Genomic DNA, 18,718 nt, shown 5'->3' on the forward strand with positions numbered 1-18,718 from the left:
ACAAGAAAATGCCCGTCTGGAAAGGTTGTGTAAGAATCCTGACATTACAATGTTCAAATTCATATTTTTGGCCATTTGGCAAACTGGTCTATTGATGGTCTGATCTGATTTGCCCTCAAATCAGCTTGGTCTGATCTGATCCGAACTGTGCTGTCTGAATTGAGCTGAACCAAGTCAAGATGTTATGTTCTTATAATTATAACTCTTGATTCATCGATTTTTGGGCAAAATGATATATATGAAAGTTGTATATATGTCTCTTAGATTTCCACAGAATAAAGAATAACTCAATTCTAAGTTCGTATGAAAGAGATATGTTGGATCGGGAAAATCCTCTAAAAACGTGATGAGCTACAATAGCTCGTGTTCTAAGAATGTTTACACCGATTAATTAGATCGAGTTTGAAATTAAATCAAGCGGAAAATACTCGAAGTAATTATTCGTTAAGAAAACTGATCGGTTAAAGCTTTTAATCTTGTATAACTAATTAACTGAAGATAAGGGGATCAGTTCTCGCATGTATCAGTTCACTTATGGTGAGAACTGAACTGATAGATACTCGAACTGATCAAGTCAGTTTAAAGCTAAGGGTTAACAGTTAGAGTACACAAGATATATTTATGGATGTTCGAAGACTTCAACTGCTCCTACGTCACCCCTTCTACCACCTCGGGTAGGATCCACCAGAAGACTTGATTAATTACGAAAAATGTAATAACTCACCCAGCTTAGGACTTACCCACTGCCTGACTGAACTCCTAGACTAGACTGAAGGCAGCACCTTTCAGTCAACACTTGTTTAATGTCTGTGTCAAAGACTACATACACAAGTTTTACGTCATTGTACAAGACAAAATTTGAGTGGTGGTGTGTGTGTCTGTGAGAACTGATCTCTGAAAACTACCCGAAAGTGTTCTCACACACTGAGGAAAATATTCTTCTAAAACTGAAGCTGAACTATAACCCAGCTGGTCCAACTGCCTACACCAACAGAGCAATATTTCAACAACTAGAAACAGATCTTATCTCTCTTCAAATGAAGAGAAAACTCTGGGAGATGGATCAATAGTTATATATACCAGTTGAGACCAGCAGTCCACAGTCAGCTGAGCAGGTTCAGCCAACAGAAGCTCAGTCTGAACCAATCAAGGAGAAAGTTTCTGAACAAGGTTCTGAGCAAATAACTGAATCTGTTCCCGAGGACATTCAACCATCCACTTCTTCTGCACCTTCAAGATCTTCACCAGCTCGACAAACTCTTTACACTGATGCTGAGTTATCACTGGCCAACGTTGACGAAGTGGTCAGATCAGTTTCCACTGATATTCAGCTGAATTTCTCACTTGTCCAACCAGCTGAGCAAGATGCAGAACCAAACTTATCAGAACAAATAGCCTTGGAGGCTATGTTTAAAAGCATTGAAGAAGAAGTTCAATCGATTGTTATGATTGAACAACAATTGAAGCAGCTCAGTTCCAACAACAAACAACAATCACTGAAAAACTGCAATTGAAGCACCATCTACTTCAACTGCTCCTCTGAATCATCCTTCAGTTTCTGATCAACAACAGGATGCAATTAAAGAAGTCATTGCTGAATTGGAAAATCAAACTGAGACTGGATCCCAAGTCTTAGCAATGGTAACTTTCAGTCAGAAGGGCAATGGAAAATCACCAGCAATAAATGGAGCCTTATCTCCTGAAGTACCAATTGCTACTCACTTTATGATCGAAGAAATTCAGTCCAGTTTGCACAATCCTAAGTCTACAGTTTCGGAAGTCAAATCTACTCAACTGATACACACTCTGAGATTTGATTCCATCAAAGAACATACAATGAAGGATCTCAAGAAGATCACCAAAGACATAATTGCCTTGTTTCTTGATGTTGACCAACTGAAGAAGAATAGAGTCACGGTTCCAGCTTTGTTCCAAATTCAGGACATGCTCATCAACAAAATTGACTTTGTGCATACAAGTCTGTCCAAGAGAATGGACTTAATGCAAGAACAAATGATTAATACAGTATCTCAAGTTAGTTCAGAACTCCATCTTCTCTCTCACGTCAAGGTCAAGGTGGTACCTCAAAGAAAAGAACTGGACATCCAACTGACCAAGGACCAGTTGACAAGAAAGCCAAAACGTGAAGAGTAGTCCTATATCAGTTAAGTTCAATTTTAATTCTTATTTTGTACGAATTTGTACATTTCCATTGAATATTATTTTATCTACTATCAGTTATATCAGTTCTCGAAATCTTTGTTTTATCAAATACCTAAAAGGGAGAAATTTTTAAAATTAAATGTTTCGGAGTTTGACAAACAAATTATCGAAGTTTGCAAAACTGATCAGCTAAAATGAAATTACATATAACCGATCATATAAGGTGGAAAACTAAAGTCATCCATACTGAAGACTAATGAGAAAAATGATCGGATGCAATCGAACTGAACTAAGTTAACTGAATCAATAAAGTTGAAACGTCCACCACTCGCTTTTTTTTAAATATACTAGAAATTTTTTTTCCTCATATATTCGGCTGAACCCATACACATATATATAAATATTTTTTAAAAATACTTTTGCACCATTTAAAAAATAAAACAACAACTATTATTATAAAATCCAAAAGAACACAAATCCAAACAATAAATTCGTAAAACGTCAAACAACTTAACTTTAACATTTTCAAAAGTAACTTAACTCTAACATCCTCTCAAAACTATCAAAATCATCATATGTCATAAAAATCTTAAAAGTAAATCAAATCATTTAGCGTAAGTCGTAAACTAAATCATAAATGTAAGTTAACAGCGGAAAACTAGCGCTGGTCTCCAAGTTGTGTGCACCTTCAGTCCAGCTAGATCAACCATCAAGTCCTCCATTAACATCAACATCAACATCACACTCACCTGCATCGATCACACCTAATGAGTCTATTGACTCAGCAAATCTTAACCATGATAACAAGTAATACATGTACAATCACATGCAACATTAAAAATACTTTTACTTAAAATAGCTTTTCATGAACATGCATAAACCTAAACATTTTTCTTTTCATCATAAATATTTTCCTTTTTATCGTATACGTATATGTTTTCCTTTTATTGAATTCGGATCGTTAATTATGACTTTCGTATCAACTGAAGATCGATGAATCCATCTACGTGTAACCGCAGTACTAGGCGGTGGTGATATCAGTGACACTCTCACCCGTCAACTGAGCCTTGGCCTATCATATCATGTCAATGGAAATACAATCGTTGGGCTCCCTCTGGGTCCTTCTCCTGTAAACGGGCTCCCTCTGGGACCTTTTTCCTCACGATATCTCCAATCATATCATCGTACAATCGTATTAGTCACAATCACTTCACCTCCTCCAACGTTTCATATTTTCATCACTTATAAAAATTCATGCACATATATAAATAATTTTTCTTTTAAATCAAGCATGCAACAAGTCTTTTAGCGTTAACTTTTCATCATAAAATTTCATAAACATCTTAACATTATTTACAGGATTCAGGGCACTGCCAGGACGTCTAACATTTTCAGGTGTAAAATGACCGTTTTACCACTAGACTTATAATTTCCCATTCTTATTCTTAGACCTCAAAAATACGTCCCAAATCGTCCCAAACTTATCCAAATACCTTAAAACACTCCCATAAATATTTCTTAGGCTTAAAATTTAGGTTTTCGATAATTTATTCTATTCGTTTTTTAAACTTAGACGTACATCCTTGTTTTGATTCATATTAACTCGAAACTTAACCAAACCTTACCAAACTTGAACCAAAGCTTCTTAACACAGAAATAAACCTTTTTCAACCCAATTCAAGCCAATTAATCCTTTGAACCAGCCTAGTCCATCCGCTGAAATTCTACCCTTATCTTATTCGAGACTCAGCTTTACCATCCCATGCAACCTTCGACTTTAGCCCTTAACCACTCGGTCCAGACCTTAGTATACCATCCTAAATATGGCCTCCGGTCTATCCTCCTTAAATTGAATTTCGTCCCTGAAATTAGCTCATCCTCGATAATCAAAAGTTTAGACTTAATTCTAGTATCCCAATAATCCACGGTTCTACTGAGCCGCTCTGATAAATTAAGTTTTAGAATGTCCTTATGTCTCCTCAATCTTAATAAAATTTGCCTTAAAGATTATCATTTGCGAATTGCAACTTACCACAATCTATGGTGACTTAGTTCTATTTTACTATAACCCCGTATTTTGAATTTTCTTACAATTTCCAGTATTAGAAATGGAGGTCCAAACTTATCGTATCTTACTTCCTTTTTTATATTATACCCAAGATGTTCATCAACCTATTATATTTCATCATTAAAATCCCAAAAGCATCCTTTCTTAAATAATTGAACTCAAGGTATGCTAAGGCTTTAAATCCAAATATTAGCCTTTATGTAGTTCAACTTAAGAGATCTTAGCATCAAACTTTACTAATCGACTTGTATTCTGGTAATACCCTTAACAGTTAATCCTTATATCAACCCCATCATAATATTAGTCTAAGATCTTTGAATCGAATCTTTATCTTACGGCACCAAACCAACATAGCTTAACTATCTACAAGTACATCCCAAATATAAAATTGTTGCAAATCTTAAATTTCTCCCAAAATTTCCATATAAACTCCATTCTCATAAATTTGTGATTCAAACTTACACAACCCATATAGTCTTTAGACAACATACTTTCAACTCACATATCCACTTAATCCCAAATTTCTTATCGACTTTCAAAAATTCTCGATTTTGACTTTCTCTTGCCTTTATTAACTCGAGCTTATACACGATATCATAAAAGCTTAAATTTGACTTCTTATATTTGTCTTAGACGTAAACCTGGGCCTTTCAATTTAATAACTTAATGACTAAACCATGAAGCGTTTTTAACTCGAATAAATTCAAAACTTAATATTTTCTTCCCAAATCTTAGAGATAAACTTTCATTCCTAAACTTAACTAATTGATCAGCTTTACCTTAGATTGTCCTCCTTCTAAATTACTAATTTGCCACAACATTATTTCACTAACACTTAGATTTTCAAGCTCAATATTGATTCATCCTACAATGCCCTTGATTATCATTCCTTATGATACTATAACCCAGATTTTTCAAGGTTCTAAATGTCCCGTCAAGCCTAAATCATCGAAAACTCCTATCATTTAAACAATTTAATTCTCACTTATTGCTAAATTAGTCCCCAAATTCTTTAGCAATTGCAAAATTAATTTTTAATTTCCTCAAAATTTAATACTTGGACCTAATATTCCTCGAAAATTCACCATTTCACCCAACATAATTTTCGAAAGTTGTGTTTCCATCCTCTAAGATTTCAAATTCTTACCATTTAGTCCCAATAGTTTCGACGATTTGTATCTTAGCCTCATGAATTTCACATTCTATCAATTTGGACCCTAAACTTTCAGAAATCATTGTTTCAACCCCTAGAATTCCAGAAATTGCGAAGACAGCCCCTATTTACCTAAGGTTTGCAAATAGCCCCTAGACTTTTTTATAATTTGTAACTTAGGTCGTGAATTTTCGAAAATTCCAGATTTTGCCTTAGAAATTTCAGTTATTGTAAATTCAGTCCCCGGTCCTTTAAATATGTCGGATTAGTCTTTGAAACCTCGGCCAAGTACAATTAGGCCCTACAAGTTTTTGAATTTTTCAATTTGGCCCCTAGGTTTTCGCAAAATGCCATACATGCCCTCAAATTCTTAACAATTGGATAAAATTTCCTAATTTCCTCGAGGATTAACCAATTGGTCCTAAATTTCGAAAATACTACAATTAACACATAAGTTCTTAACATTCTTAATTCCCTTCTATAGGTTTCTCGTAATATAAATTTAAATAATTTTAAGCTTGTTATACCCAAAATTAATTCGCGTAACAATCGTACCTTTCCATCAAAACCTAGAATCCCAAATTATACATTTTCATACTTCTAAAGATCATCACAGTCTTCGAATCATTATTTCTTGTGTGTAGTTCCCAAAAATTAACTCAACTAGTAACCACGAATCATCAGTATGTTCTTAGAAAATCTACATCCGATCAATTTCAACCTTTCCTTAGGCTCATTAACCAAATTCTTAAACATATCCAATTCCACCACAAAGCCATCATGCATGGAAATCATATAACTTCTTATTTCATATCGTAATAAGCATAAAAATTCTAAAGAATCTAATTTTTCCCCTAAAAAAAATCATGCAACGATGCAGGTTTAATCATAAAAATCCTTTATCATGCAAACTTTAAACATAAACACCATTTAACTTCAAAATTGTTTAAACATGTATATTATACGTATAAACTATGTAAACATGCAGGTGATAACATTAAAAACTTTTAAAACATTTAAACTTAAAAACTTGAGGCTTGACGACTGAGCTTTCCGGAACTGGCGGTGGCACAACCATTTGCAAGAACATTATCCTGATACCAACTGAAACGTCCATTACTCGTTTTTCTTTAAAATATATTAGAAATTATTTTTCCATCCATTCGGCCGAACCCATACATATATATATAAATATTTTTTTAAAATACTTTGGCACCATTTTAAAAATACACCGACCAAATATTATTTGAAAATATAAAAGAACACAAATATCAACCATAAACTCGTAAAACGTCGACCAACCTAACTTTAACATTTTCAAAAGTAACTTAACTCTAACATCCTCAAAAAACTCTAAAAATCATGATAAGTCATACAAATCTTAAAAGTAACTCAAATCATTTAGCGCAAGTCATAAAAGTAAATCACAAATGTAAGTTAATTGCGGAAAACTAGCTCTGGTCCTTGGTTGTGTGCACCTTCAGTCCAGCTAGATCAACCATCAAATCCTCCATTAACATCAACATCATATTCACCTGCATCGACCACACCTAGTGAGTTTATTGGCTCACCAAATCTTAACCATGATAACAAGTAATACATATACAATCACATGCAACAGTGAAAATATTTTTACTTAAAATAGCTTTTCATGAACATGCATAAACATAAATATTTTTCTTTTCATCATAAACATTTTCCTTTCATCATAGACATTTTTCTTTTCATTATATACGTATACGTTTCCCTTTTATTGAATTCGAAATTGTGACTTTCGTATCAGCTGAACGTCGATGAATCCATCTACGTGTAACCGCAGTACTAGGCGGTGGTGATATCAGTGACACTCTCATCCGTCAACTGAGCCTTGGCCTACCATATCATCATATTATGTCAATGGAAATACGATCGTCGGGCTTCCTCTGGGTCCTTCTCCCGTAAACGGGCTCCCTCTGGGACCTTTTCCCTCACGATATCTCCAATCATATCATCGTTATTAGTCACAATCATTTCACCTCCTTCAACGTTTCATATTTTCATCACTTATAAAAATTCATGCACATATATATAAATCATTTTTCTTTTAAACCAAGCATGCAACACGCCTTTTAGCGTTAAAGTTTCATCATAAAATTTCATAAATATTTATAATAAACATTTTAACATTATTTACAGTATTCAGGGAACTGCCAGGATGTCTAACATTTTCAGGTGTAACCCCAAGACGTATAATTTCTCATTATTATTCTTAGACATCGAAACGATGTTCCAAATCATCCCAAACTTATCCTAATAACTTAAAACACTTTCATAAATACTTCTTAGGCTTAAAATTTAGGTTTTCGATAATTCCTCGATTATTTTTTTAAAATTAGACGTACATCCCGGTTTTGATTCATATTAACTCGAAACTTAACCAAACCTTACCAAACTTGAACCAAAACTTCCTAAAACATAACTAAACGTTTTTCCACCCAATTCAATCCAATTAAACCCTTGAACCAGCCTATACCATCTGCTGAAATTCTACCCTTATCTTATTCGAGCCCCAGCTTTACCATCCCATGCAACCTTCGACTTTAGCCCTTAACCACTCGGTCCAAACCCTAGTTCACCATCTTAAAACATTTACCACACCATAGGGACCCTGCTGGAATGAGCCTACAATAGGTAGCATTCCACAGCCACCAAGCCGTCCCCTACCATTGCGCGCGACCTCCCTTGAACCTTACGGCCCCTCCTCCTTGCACCAGACTCTATTCCAGCCAACTAGGACCACCATGCGACCCCTTAGGACCCCTGGACACAGCCCTTAACCATGATTGTGCCGCCTCCTTCAAGGAACCTCAAGCCAAAAACACTAGGAATCTAGAATCCCCAAATTTCGTTCAGCATTATTCACCCTACTGTCCAGCCCTTAAACCTTCATCTATGGACCCTTAAAAATGTTCAAAAACATCCCTTCCCATAGCCCTACCATGGCAGCCCCTTTTTGCATCACACCCAAGAGTTTTACAAGATGAAAACACTAGTTTTATGCATGTATAGCCATAAAAACGAAAATGTAACATTTTTATCATATTTTGCATGTAAGCATGTATCAAACACATAATATGGTGTGAAAGATATTTGAAGGAAGATTAATGTGTGTCTTTGCGTATTTTACGAACGAAAAATAAGTTGAGATGCGAAGAACGTCAACGTATAGGGGGACTTGCTGAATTTTCTTCAAGAAAACATGGCCTTCTTCTTAAAATTTACGTGTGGTGTGTGTGTTGGCTGATGAAGGAATAGTCCTTGTTGCTTAGGGGAGGGGGACGTGAGTTTTTGAGGGTTTGGGTAGGGTTTTAGACTTTTATTTTTTAATTAAAACTCATGGTATAAGTTTAGGCACATTCACCTAATATAATAGGCTCATTAAGCCCATTAGTTAATATTTAAAATATTTTGTTTAGGAAAGTTTGTGAAAATATTAGCCGAGATTTCGAGAAGTTCATGTTTTCATCGAAAATAAAATACTGTTAAAAATACGACTCGGCATATAAAAACACCTCAAAATACTCCATTTTCGAAAATTCCATTTAAAATTCACCACACATTAAATAATCAAAATGCTATTTAATAAAATATTTTCCCTAAGATGGACACAGTCTACTTTCTTCGATCGCATTTCGAATAACCTTTAAAACACAGTTTTATGCATTCTAGTTGAAAACCATATTTTAAACATGTAAACATACCTACCGTATTTATTAGATGCATTTAAAACAAATTAATTAAAATACATAAGAAATTTGATAATCTTGCATGCATGTGGTTCACGTGAATCTTCAAATTTTCGAGACGTTACAATAGTCAACTGAGTCAACTGAACTTTCAGTTAGAACTGAACAGAACGCCTTAAGTCAATTCAACTTATCAGTCGAATAGTTAGTTTGACACCTCATTAGTTAAACCAGCTTTAAACCGACAAATCATACTAAGCAGACTGCAACTATCAGAAGAGCGCCGCACAACAGACTGCAACACGGTACTATTGTCAGAAGAATATTGACTCATTCAAAAAGAAACGAATCAACAGATATGTATTAATTAATGCATTCTATATTATCGTTGGAAGCAAAGCCTATAAATAGTTGAGGAAGTTCAGCAAGAAAAAGGATCGAAAATTTTCAAAAGAGAGAACATTTGAAAATTTAAGTTACTCAAGATCAGTTGTAATATTTACACAGACAAAAGCTCACACTTCATAGATATATTCATAGCATTCAAGCTATTATTTGAACAAAAACATTAGCATATTACACTGTTGTATTAGATCTTTAAAGACCAGTTGTGCTACTTTTATGTGCAAGATAATCAGTTTGAAATACTGATAAGTTAATAGAAACTAAGAGTTTCTGTAATAGCCGGTCGTTCATTTCTTTTATTATGAATTATGGTATTTTATGGTGAAGGTTTATGGCTTTATGTTATGATATGAATGTTATAGAATAGAATAGATAATGGATGGATAGAATAGAAAGTTGATATTGAGCCAAATAGGTAATGGAAGTGCTGAATCGGCATGAAAACTATGGCAGTATTTGTGATGTTTAGCATAATATTTTGTATTTTGATCGAAATGATGTGAGGCCAATTCCATTAGAAAGATAAGACATGAGGCTATAACTATCATGTTTTGAGTTTTGTTCAAATCATTGTGGAAGATAAGCCAATAGCGCCCCGAAGTGTGTCGTGTGTATTGTTGTTCCTGCACTGACACATGTTGGGAGATGGAGCATAAATGTTTACTCAAATATCCAAATGCCATGAGGCTAATTGGAGATGCAAGCCAAGATATAGGGCTACAAAATTCATGTTTACCACTTTTTCTAATTATTAAGGTAAAAGGCATTTCTGGAGCAATCTTTGGAGAAGCTGTGTGCAGAGCGCAAGCTGGGACAAAAGGTGCCACGCTAGGGCGGTAATGTTTGACCGCCCCAGCGCGTCTGGGTCTGTATTTTTGGGTTTCGGACATTAAGTTCCGCGCTAGGGCGGTAAAACTTGACCGCCCCAGCACCCTGTACAGTGGAAAAGCGTGTTTTGAGTGATTTAAGGCATAAAATCGAATGAGACTCTCATTTTCCTTATTTCCATTCTCTTATTTTCTCTTCTCACGGTTTGGAAGCTAGGGTTCCTCATTTCTCCTTCAATACAATTTTTTCCAAGACATTAATCTTTGATTGAAGCCTTAATCTTTGCTTGGAGATTAGAAGTTCTTCTCCTCAAGAGTCTAGGATCGAGGTAAGAAAGCTTATTTTCTTTGGGTTAGTGATTGAAGGAAAGATATTGGGTTGTTTGGTTTGAATGTTGAGGTAATGTTGTTAATAAAATGATTGATGGTATTATTATTATCATTGTGTTGTAGGAATCCCTCAAGAGCTAAGCAACTACTTGTATATTGGGTTGTAAGTAGACTTTTTCTTTGAATGCATCTCTTTAGCTATGTATATGATAAATGAAATTTCTATTGATTTTAGCTCCTTTAAATCATTGATTATGTATATTGTATGTAATGATATATTGAAAAGAAATGAAATTGTTGACAAGAGCAGAGTAAAGGAGCTAATTCTTTAGGATGCACACCACGTGTTTGATAAAATGTTTCCATGAATGCTTTTATGGCTTGATGGTTATATGGTATTGTGGTGTTACCTATGGTAATTCTAAACCCACTTGACTGAAGTTGATCAACATAATGACATGTATTGTGACTGATTTTGACTGAGACGTACATGTGTACTATTGACTGATGACCTATCAATGCCATACGAATTAAAATAAATGAATTGTTGTATAGATGCCATCTTATAATTGTTATATACGCATTTTATTGACTGATGACATATTACGGTTAAGAAATGGTATGGATTCCTTCTTTACACTATGTTATATTTCTAGTTATTTAAAAGTCTACTTGCTGAGTTTTTATAACTCATTTCAGTTATGTTCATGAGATGCAGATGCAGGTAACCGAGATTGATACGGCGGGGTATCGAGACGGAAGAAAGAAATGTGCCAAGCTTGGAGGAATGATGAAATGATTATTTTGTCTATGGATGGTTAAAATTTATTTTGTTTTGAAATGGTTGAAGTGGTGAATATCTTTTGTTGTAAAACATTTGATATTTTGGGTGTTCAAACTTGACTAAATTATTTTGGTTATCAAATACAATACTTTTGATTTTGTATATCTTTATGTATTAGTTGTGGGAATTTTTATGATGTATTTGTTTTAATGCTTGAGACATGTGGTGAGTTCCTTTTTATGGGGAAACTCTGTCAAAATTTTTTTAAAGTACATACTTTCGTCCAAGTCTATTTTTTTAAAGCTTTCGCATTATAGAGTTTATTATTTTAAAACTGGTCAGGTTGTCACATTTAGTGGTATCAGAGCAGACGTTTTTCGGACCAATGATTTGGCACATGACTTCTTCTATTTACGATACTTCGGTATGTATATTTCTGCATCTCATTGATGTACTGATATGATGATAAATATCTTTAATGGTATGTAGATGATTTAAAATGATTTTAAACTGAGATGCAATGTAGGAGATGCCACCTAAGAGGAAAGCTGTAGAGGGAGAAGATAGTTCCTCATCACGAGTTGTTGATGAGTTAAGTAAGTTGCTCAAAGAGCAAGCCAAAGTTCATGGAGATCAGATCCAACAGTTATTGAGATTGCAGAACCCAGTACAAGGGAGAGGTAGAGGTCTTGTGAAACAGGAGCCCAGTCCAGAGGGAGCGTATGACAGATTTAAAAGAATGAATCCACCTGAGTTCGTGGGAAGTACGGGCCCTCTTATAGCTATGAAATGGGTTAAAGCTATTGAAGTAATCTTTAACTACCTACACATTGAGGATAATGATCGAGTTAGTTGTGCAATTTTTCTTCTGACCAAGACTGTTCGCATTTGGTGGGAGGCCACGAAGGTAACTGTAAACGTTCAAACCCTCCAATGGAATGACTTCAAGGAGCTATTTTATGACAAATATTTCTCCACGAATGTCAAGACACAGAAAGTGAAGGAGTTCTTGGAACTAAAGCAGGGCAACTTGAATGTGAATGATTATATATTGAAGTTCGAAGAAGGATGTCTGTTCGTTCCTTTTATTGCTTCGAATGACAAAGATCGAGGGGAACACTTTATGAGAGGCTTGAGAGCTGAGACCAGGAGGGATGTCAGAATGTCTAAGGCCACAACGTACAAAGAGATCGTGGAGAAAGCCCTTATGGCGGAACAGGACGAGAAAGAGATTGAGAAGGAAAGGCAATTGAGAAGACAAAGTTTTAATCAAAAGAGCCAAGCTTCGAATCAAAGTTGGAAAGGGGATACAAAGGCAAAGGAAAAGAAGAACATCGAGGTAAAGCTCCTATGGTTCAGTCTGAGACAAATAGGCCTTTATGTCCCAAATGCAACAAGCCACACAAGGGTGAATGTCTCGTAGGGAGCAACAAATGTTACAGATGTGGAGGTGCATGTCACATTGCCATCAACTGCACCCAATCTTTAGTCCGAGGATGAATCCAAGGGCGCATCTTCTCTTTGACCAAAGAGGGTGTTAATTCAGATACGTCGGTTATATCAGGTCCTATTCTGATTTCAAGCAATATAGCTCTTACATTAGTTGATACTGGAGCTACACATTCCTTTGTGTCTGAAATTTTCATGAGATCGTTGTGTATTGCACCTATTTTCATGAGATCGTTGTGTATTACTTCCTTCGGGTGATGTGATTTGTCCTACAAGTGTGATTAAAGCTTGTCCTATTCAAGTGAATGAGAGAATCCTATTTGCTGATTTGATTGTGATTCCTATGATAGAGTTTGATGTGATTTTGGTTATGAATTGGCTATCATCGTATCGTGCAGTAATAGATTGTGTTGAAAAGACGGTGCAATTTTCGATTGTAGAAGGTGACAAAAGGGTCTTCAGGCATTCAGGTACTTCGCTTGACACTTCTTTTATTTCTTGCTTGAAGGTGAATAAGATGTTGGTTAAGGGGTGTCAAGGATTTCTGGCATCAGTAATGGATGTGAGTAAGGAATATAATGTGGATGTGAATGATATTGAAATTGTTCGAGAGTATTCGGATGTCTTTGCCGATGATGTGCCGGGGTTGCCACCCGATAGAGAAGTCGAGTTTGTCATTGATGTTGTACTTGGTACTGCTCCTATTTCTAAAGCCCCTTATCGAATGGCACCGACTGAAATGAAAGAATTAAAGAACCAATTGCAAGAACTGTTAGATAACGGCTTTATTAGACCGAGTTCTTCACCATGGGGGGCACCAATGTTGTTTGTAAAAAAGAAAGATGGGTCACTACGTTTGTGTATTGATTACCGAGATATCAACAAAATTACAATTAAGAACAAGTATCCTTTGCCACGAATTGATGATCTTTTTGATCAATTACAAGGGGCAACGGTATTTTCTAAGATTGATCTGCGATAAGGATATCACCAATTGAAAGTGAAAGAAGATGACATACCTAAGACTGCTTTTCGAACTAGGTATGGTCATTATAAATTTCTGGTAATGTCTTTCGGGTTAACTAATGCGCCGTCAGTTTTTATGGATCTTATGAATCGAGTCTTCAAGCCTTATTTGGACAGTTGCTTCATTGTATTTATTGATGATATTCTGGTTTATTCGAAGAATCAAGAACTTCATCGAGAACATTTGAGAACTGTGTTGCAACAATTGAGGGATAACCAGTTATATGCCAAGTTAAAGAAGTGCGAGTTCTGGTTGGACCAAGTGACTTTCCTAGGCCATATTGTTTCTAAAGATGGACTTACCGTGGATCCAACAAAGATAGAAGCAGTGAAGAAATGGCTTATTCCTACGACAGTTTCTGAGGTACGAAGTTTTCTTGGTTTGCCAGGTTACTATCGTCGTTTTATAGTCGATTTCTCAAAGATAGCCCTGCCATTGACCGCATTGACAAGAAAGACAGTTAAATTTGAATGGACAAATGAGTGTCAACAAATTTTTCAGGAGTTGAAGGATAAATTAACATCACCTCCAGTGTTGTCACTTCCTAAAAGAGTTGAAGACTTTGTAGTGTTCACTGATGCTTCTAAGAAAGGACTTGGTGATGTATTGATGCAGCGTTGTAAAGTAATTGCTTATGCTTCCCGTCAGTTGAAGGATTATGAAAAAAATTACCCGACTCACGATCTTGAGTTGGCAGCTGTGGTATTCGCTTTGAAGATCTGGCGACATTATTTGTATGGAGTAAAGTGTGAGATTTTTTCAGATCATAAAAGCCTTAAATATCTGTTTACTCGAAAGGAATTGAACATGCGTCAGATGAGATGGTTGGAACTTGTTAAGGATTATGATTGCACTATTAGTTACCACCCTGGGAAGGCGAATGTAGTTGCAGATGCATTGAGTCGGAAATCAAGAGTTGTTTTGAGTTCTATGATTCAAAAACCTTTATTGTTGGACTTGCAAAGGAATGAGATCGCTTTGGTCGAGAAAGGTACGATAGCTCGACTTTCAGTTTTGGTGATTCGACCTACTTTGAATGATAGGATTAAATATGGACAGCAGAATGATAAGCAATTGCTGGAAATGAGATCTAATGCTGAGCTGAAAGGAAATTCTGAGTTTGGTTTAAACAGTGATGGGTTGATGACCTTCAGAGGTCGAATTTGTGTTCCTATTGATGATGATATTTGACGAGATGCTTTGATTGAGGCGCATACCACACCATATTCGATACATCCAGGTAGTACCAAGATATATCAAGATCTTCGTCGACTCTTCTGGTGGCCAGGTATGAAGAAGGATATTGCGTTGTATATTTCTGAATGCCTAGCATGTCAGCAGGTTAAGATTGAGCACCAAAGACCTGCAGGATTGTTGCAGTCATTGCCGATACCTCGGTGGAAATGGAAACACATCATAATGAACTTTGTTGTCGGACTTCCAAAGACGCGGAAAGGTTATAATTCAATTTGGGTTATTGTTGATCGTTTAACCAAGTCATCACATTTTCTTCCTGTCAAGACAACTTATTCGATGAATCAATATGCTGAGGCTTATGTTCAAGAGATTGTTAGACTTCATGGGATACCAGTGTCAATTGTTTTTGATCGTGATCCAAGATTTACATCTAAATTTTGAAAGAGTTTGCATAGAGCTTTGGGTGCAAAGTTGGCCTTCAGCACAGCTTATCATCCTCAGAGTGACGGACAATCAAAACGAGTTATTCAGATTCTTGAGGACATGTTAAGAGCCTGCATTATTGATTTTCCAAGAAGTTGGGATTTGAAGCTGCCTCTTGTGGAGTTCACATATAATAACAGCTATCAGTCCTCGATTGGCATGGCACCCTATGAAGCTTTGTATGGGAAAAAGTGTCGTTCACCTTTGTTTTGGAATGAAGTAGGTGAAAGAAAGATGTTAGGACTAGAGTTGGTTCAACAAATGGTTGATGTTGTAGCATTGATTCGAGAAAGAATGAAAATTTCTCAATCTCGACAGAAAAGCTATGCAGATGTTTGAAGAAGGCCTTTGGCATTCGAGGTAGGTGATCACGTGTTTGTTAAGATAGCTCCTCTCAAGGGAGTTATGAGATTTGGGAAGAAAGGGAAGTTGAGTCCTCGTTTTATTGGACCTTTCGAGATTCTTGATAGGATTGGTGAGCGAGCTTATCGATTGGCTTTGCCTTCAGACTTGAATAAAGTGCATAATGTATTTCATGTCTCAATGCTTCGTAAATATGTATCGAATCAAACTCATGTACTTCGTCACAAACCACTAGACTTAACTCCAAATTTGAGTTATCATGAACGGCCGGTACAAATATTGGATCGAAAGGTTAAAGTGCTTAGAAACAAATAAATTGGGATCGTGAAGGTGTTATGGAGTAATCATGTCATCAAAGAAGCAACATGGGAACCCGAGGAAGAGATGAAGCAACGTTATCCTGACTTGTTTACGTCGTGAGGTAAATTTCGATGACGAAATTTTTATAAGGGGAGGAGGATTGTAATAGCCGATCGTTCATTTCTTTTATTATGAATTATGGTATTTTATGTTGAAGGTTTATGGTTTTATGTTATGATATGAATGTTATAGAATGGAATAGATAATGAATGGGTAGAATAAAAAGTAGATCTTGAGCCAAATAGGTAATGGAAGTGCTGAATCGGTATGAAAACTATGACAGTAGTTGTGATGTTTAGCATAATATTTTGTATTTTGATCCATATGATGTGAGGTCACTTCCATTAGAAAGATACGACATAAGGCTATAACTGTCATGTTTTCAGTTTTGTTCAAATCATTGTGAAAGATAATCCAATAGCGCCCCGAAGTGTGTCGTGTGTATCATCGTTCCTGCACTGACACATATGGGAGATGGAGCATAACTTTTTACTCAAATATCAAAATGACATGAGGCCAATTGTAGATGCAAGCCAAGATATAGGGCTACGACTTTCATGTTTACCACTTTTTCTAATTATTAAAGGAAGAGGCATATCTGGAGCAATCTTTGGAGAAGCTGTGCGCAGAGCGCGCGCTGGGACAAAAGGTGCCGCGCTAGGGTGGTAATGTTTGACAGCCCCAGCGCGCCTGGATCTGTATTTTTGGGTTTCAGACATTAAGTTCCGTGCTAAGGCGGTAAAACTTGACCTCCCCAGCGCCCTGTACAGTGGAAAAGCGTGTTTTGGGTGATTTAAGGCATAAAATCGAATGAGACTCTCATTTTCCTCATTTCCCTTCTCTTATCTTCTCTTCTCACGGTTTGGAAGCTAGGGTTCCTCATTTCTCCTTCAATAAAATTTCTTCCAAGACTTTAATCTTTGATTGAAGCCTTAATCTTTGCTTGGAGATTAGAAGTTCTTCTCCTCAAGAGTCTAGGATCAAGTAAGAAAGCTTATTTTCTTTGGGTTAATGATTGAAGGAAAGATATTGGGTTGTTTGGTTTGAATGTTGAGGTAAGGTTGTTAATAAAATGATTGATGGTATTATTATTATCATTGTATTGTAGGAATCCCTCAAGAGCTAAGCAACTACTTGTATATTGGGTTTTAAGTAGACTTTTCCTTTGAATGCATCTCTTTAGCTATGTATATGATAAATGAAATTTCTATTGATTTTAGCTCCTTTAAATCATTGATTATGTATATTGTATGCAATGATATATTGAAAAGAAATGAAATTGTTGACAAGAGCAAAGTAAAGGAGCTAATTCTTTAGCACGCACACCACGTGTTTGATAAAATATTTCAATGAATGTTTTTATGGCTTGATGGTCATATGGTATTGTGGTGTTACCTATGGTAATTCTAAACTCACTTGACTGAAGTTGATCAACATAATGACATGTACTGTGAATAATTTTGACTGAGACGTACATGTGTACCATTGACTGACGACCTATCGATGCCATACGAATGAAAAGAAATGAATTGTTTTATAAATTTCATTTTATAATTGTTATATACGCATTTTATTGACTGGTGGCATATTACGGTTAAGAAATGGTATGGATTCCTTCTTTACACTATGGTATATGTACTTGTTATTTAAAGGTCTATTTTTGAGTTTTTATAACTCATTTCAGTTATGTTCATGAGATGCAGATGCAGGTAACCGAGATTGATACGGCGGGGTGTCGAGACGGAAGAAAGAAATATTCCAAGCTTGGAGGAAGGATGAAATGATTATTTTGTCTATAAATAGTTAAGAATTTATTTTGTTTTGAAATGGTTGAAGTGGTGAATATCTTTTGTTGTAAAACATTTGATATTTTGGGAGTTTAAACTTGACTAAATTATTTTGGTAATCAAATGCAATACTTTTGATTTTGTATATCTTTATGTATTAGTTGTGGGAATTTTTATGATGTATTGATTTTATTGCTTGAGACATGTGAGTTTCTTTTAATGGGGAAACTCTGTCAAAATTTTTTTAAAGTAAATACTTTCCTCCAAGTCTATTTTAACATTGATTTGATAGCGATTCGTTTGATTCTGACATGTGCTCAGTGGATGGGCATTTGACCTGATACCTCCACGACATACATGCATTGCATACCATATATCATTGTTTAGATATCTGTGGTATATATGATTGGTTGTTCCATACGGAGCTTTGCTCACCCCCAAGGGGGAATGTTGTTGTCTTTGTGTGTGGACAATGGCAGGTACTCCAGGATATCAGGAGACCGGAGAGGGTACTTCTGGAGGAAGCCACAGTTTGGGCTGAGGTTTTATGTTTATGTCTTGTTCCCAGTATATATGTATATTTATCTATATACCGGG

At 35.8% G+C, this 18,718-nt stretch overlaps 1 protein-coding gene across 1 annotated transcript; it reads left to right on the forward strand.

The window, feature by feature from the left end:
* The first annotated feature begins 11,984 nt into the window (after positions 1 to 11,984).
* On the forward strand, positions 11,985 to 15,122 carry LOC142505018 (uncharacterized). The gene is made up of 5 exons (XM_075617843.1): positions 11,985 to 12,794; positions 13,413 to 13,859; positions 14,091 to 14,294; positions 14,433 to 14,574; positions 14,818 to 15,122. Exons 1-5 carry the CDS (start codon positions 11,985 to 11,987, stop codon positions 15,120 to 15,122), a joined length of 1,908 nt encoding a protein of 635 aa, XP_075473958.1.
* The last annotated feature ends 3,596 nt before the right edge of the window (positions 15,123 to 18,718 follow it).

Source organism: Primulina tabacum, chromosome 10 (genome assembly GCF_025594145.1).
Source record: "Primulina tabacum isolate GXHZ01 chromosome 10, ASM2559414v2, whole genome shotgun sequence".
NCBI classification, from domain to species: Eukaryota; Viridiplantae; Streptophyta; class Magnoliopsida; order Lamiales; family Gesneriaceae; genus Primulina; species Primulina tabacum.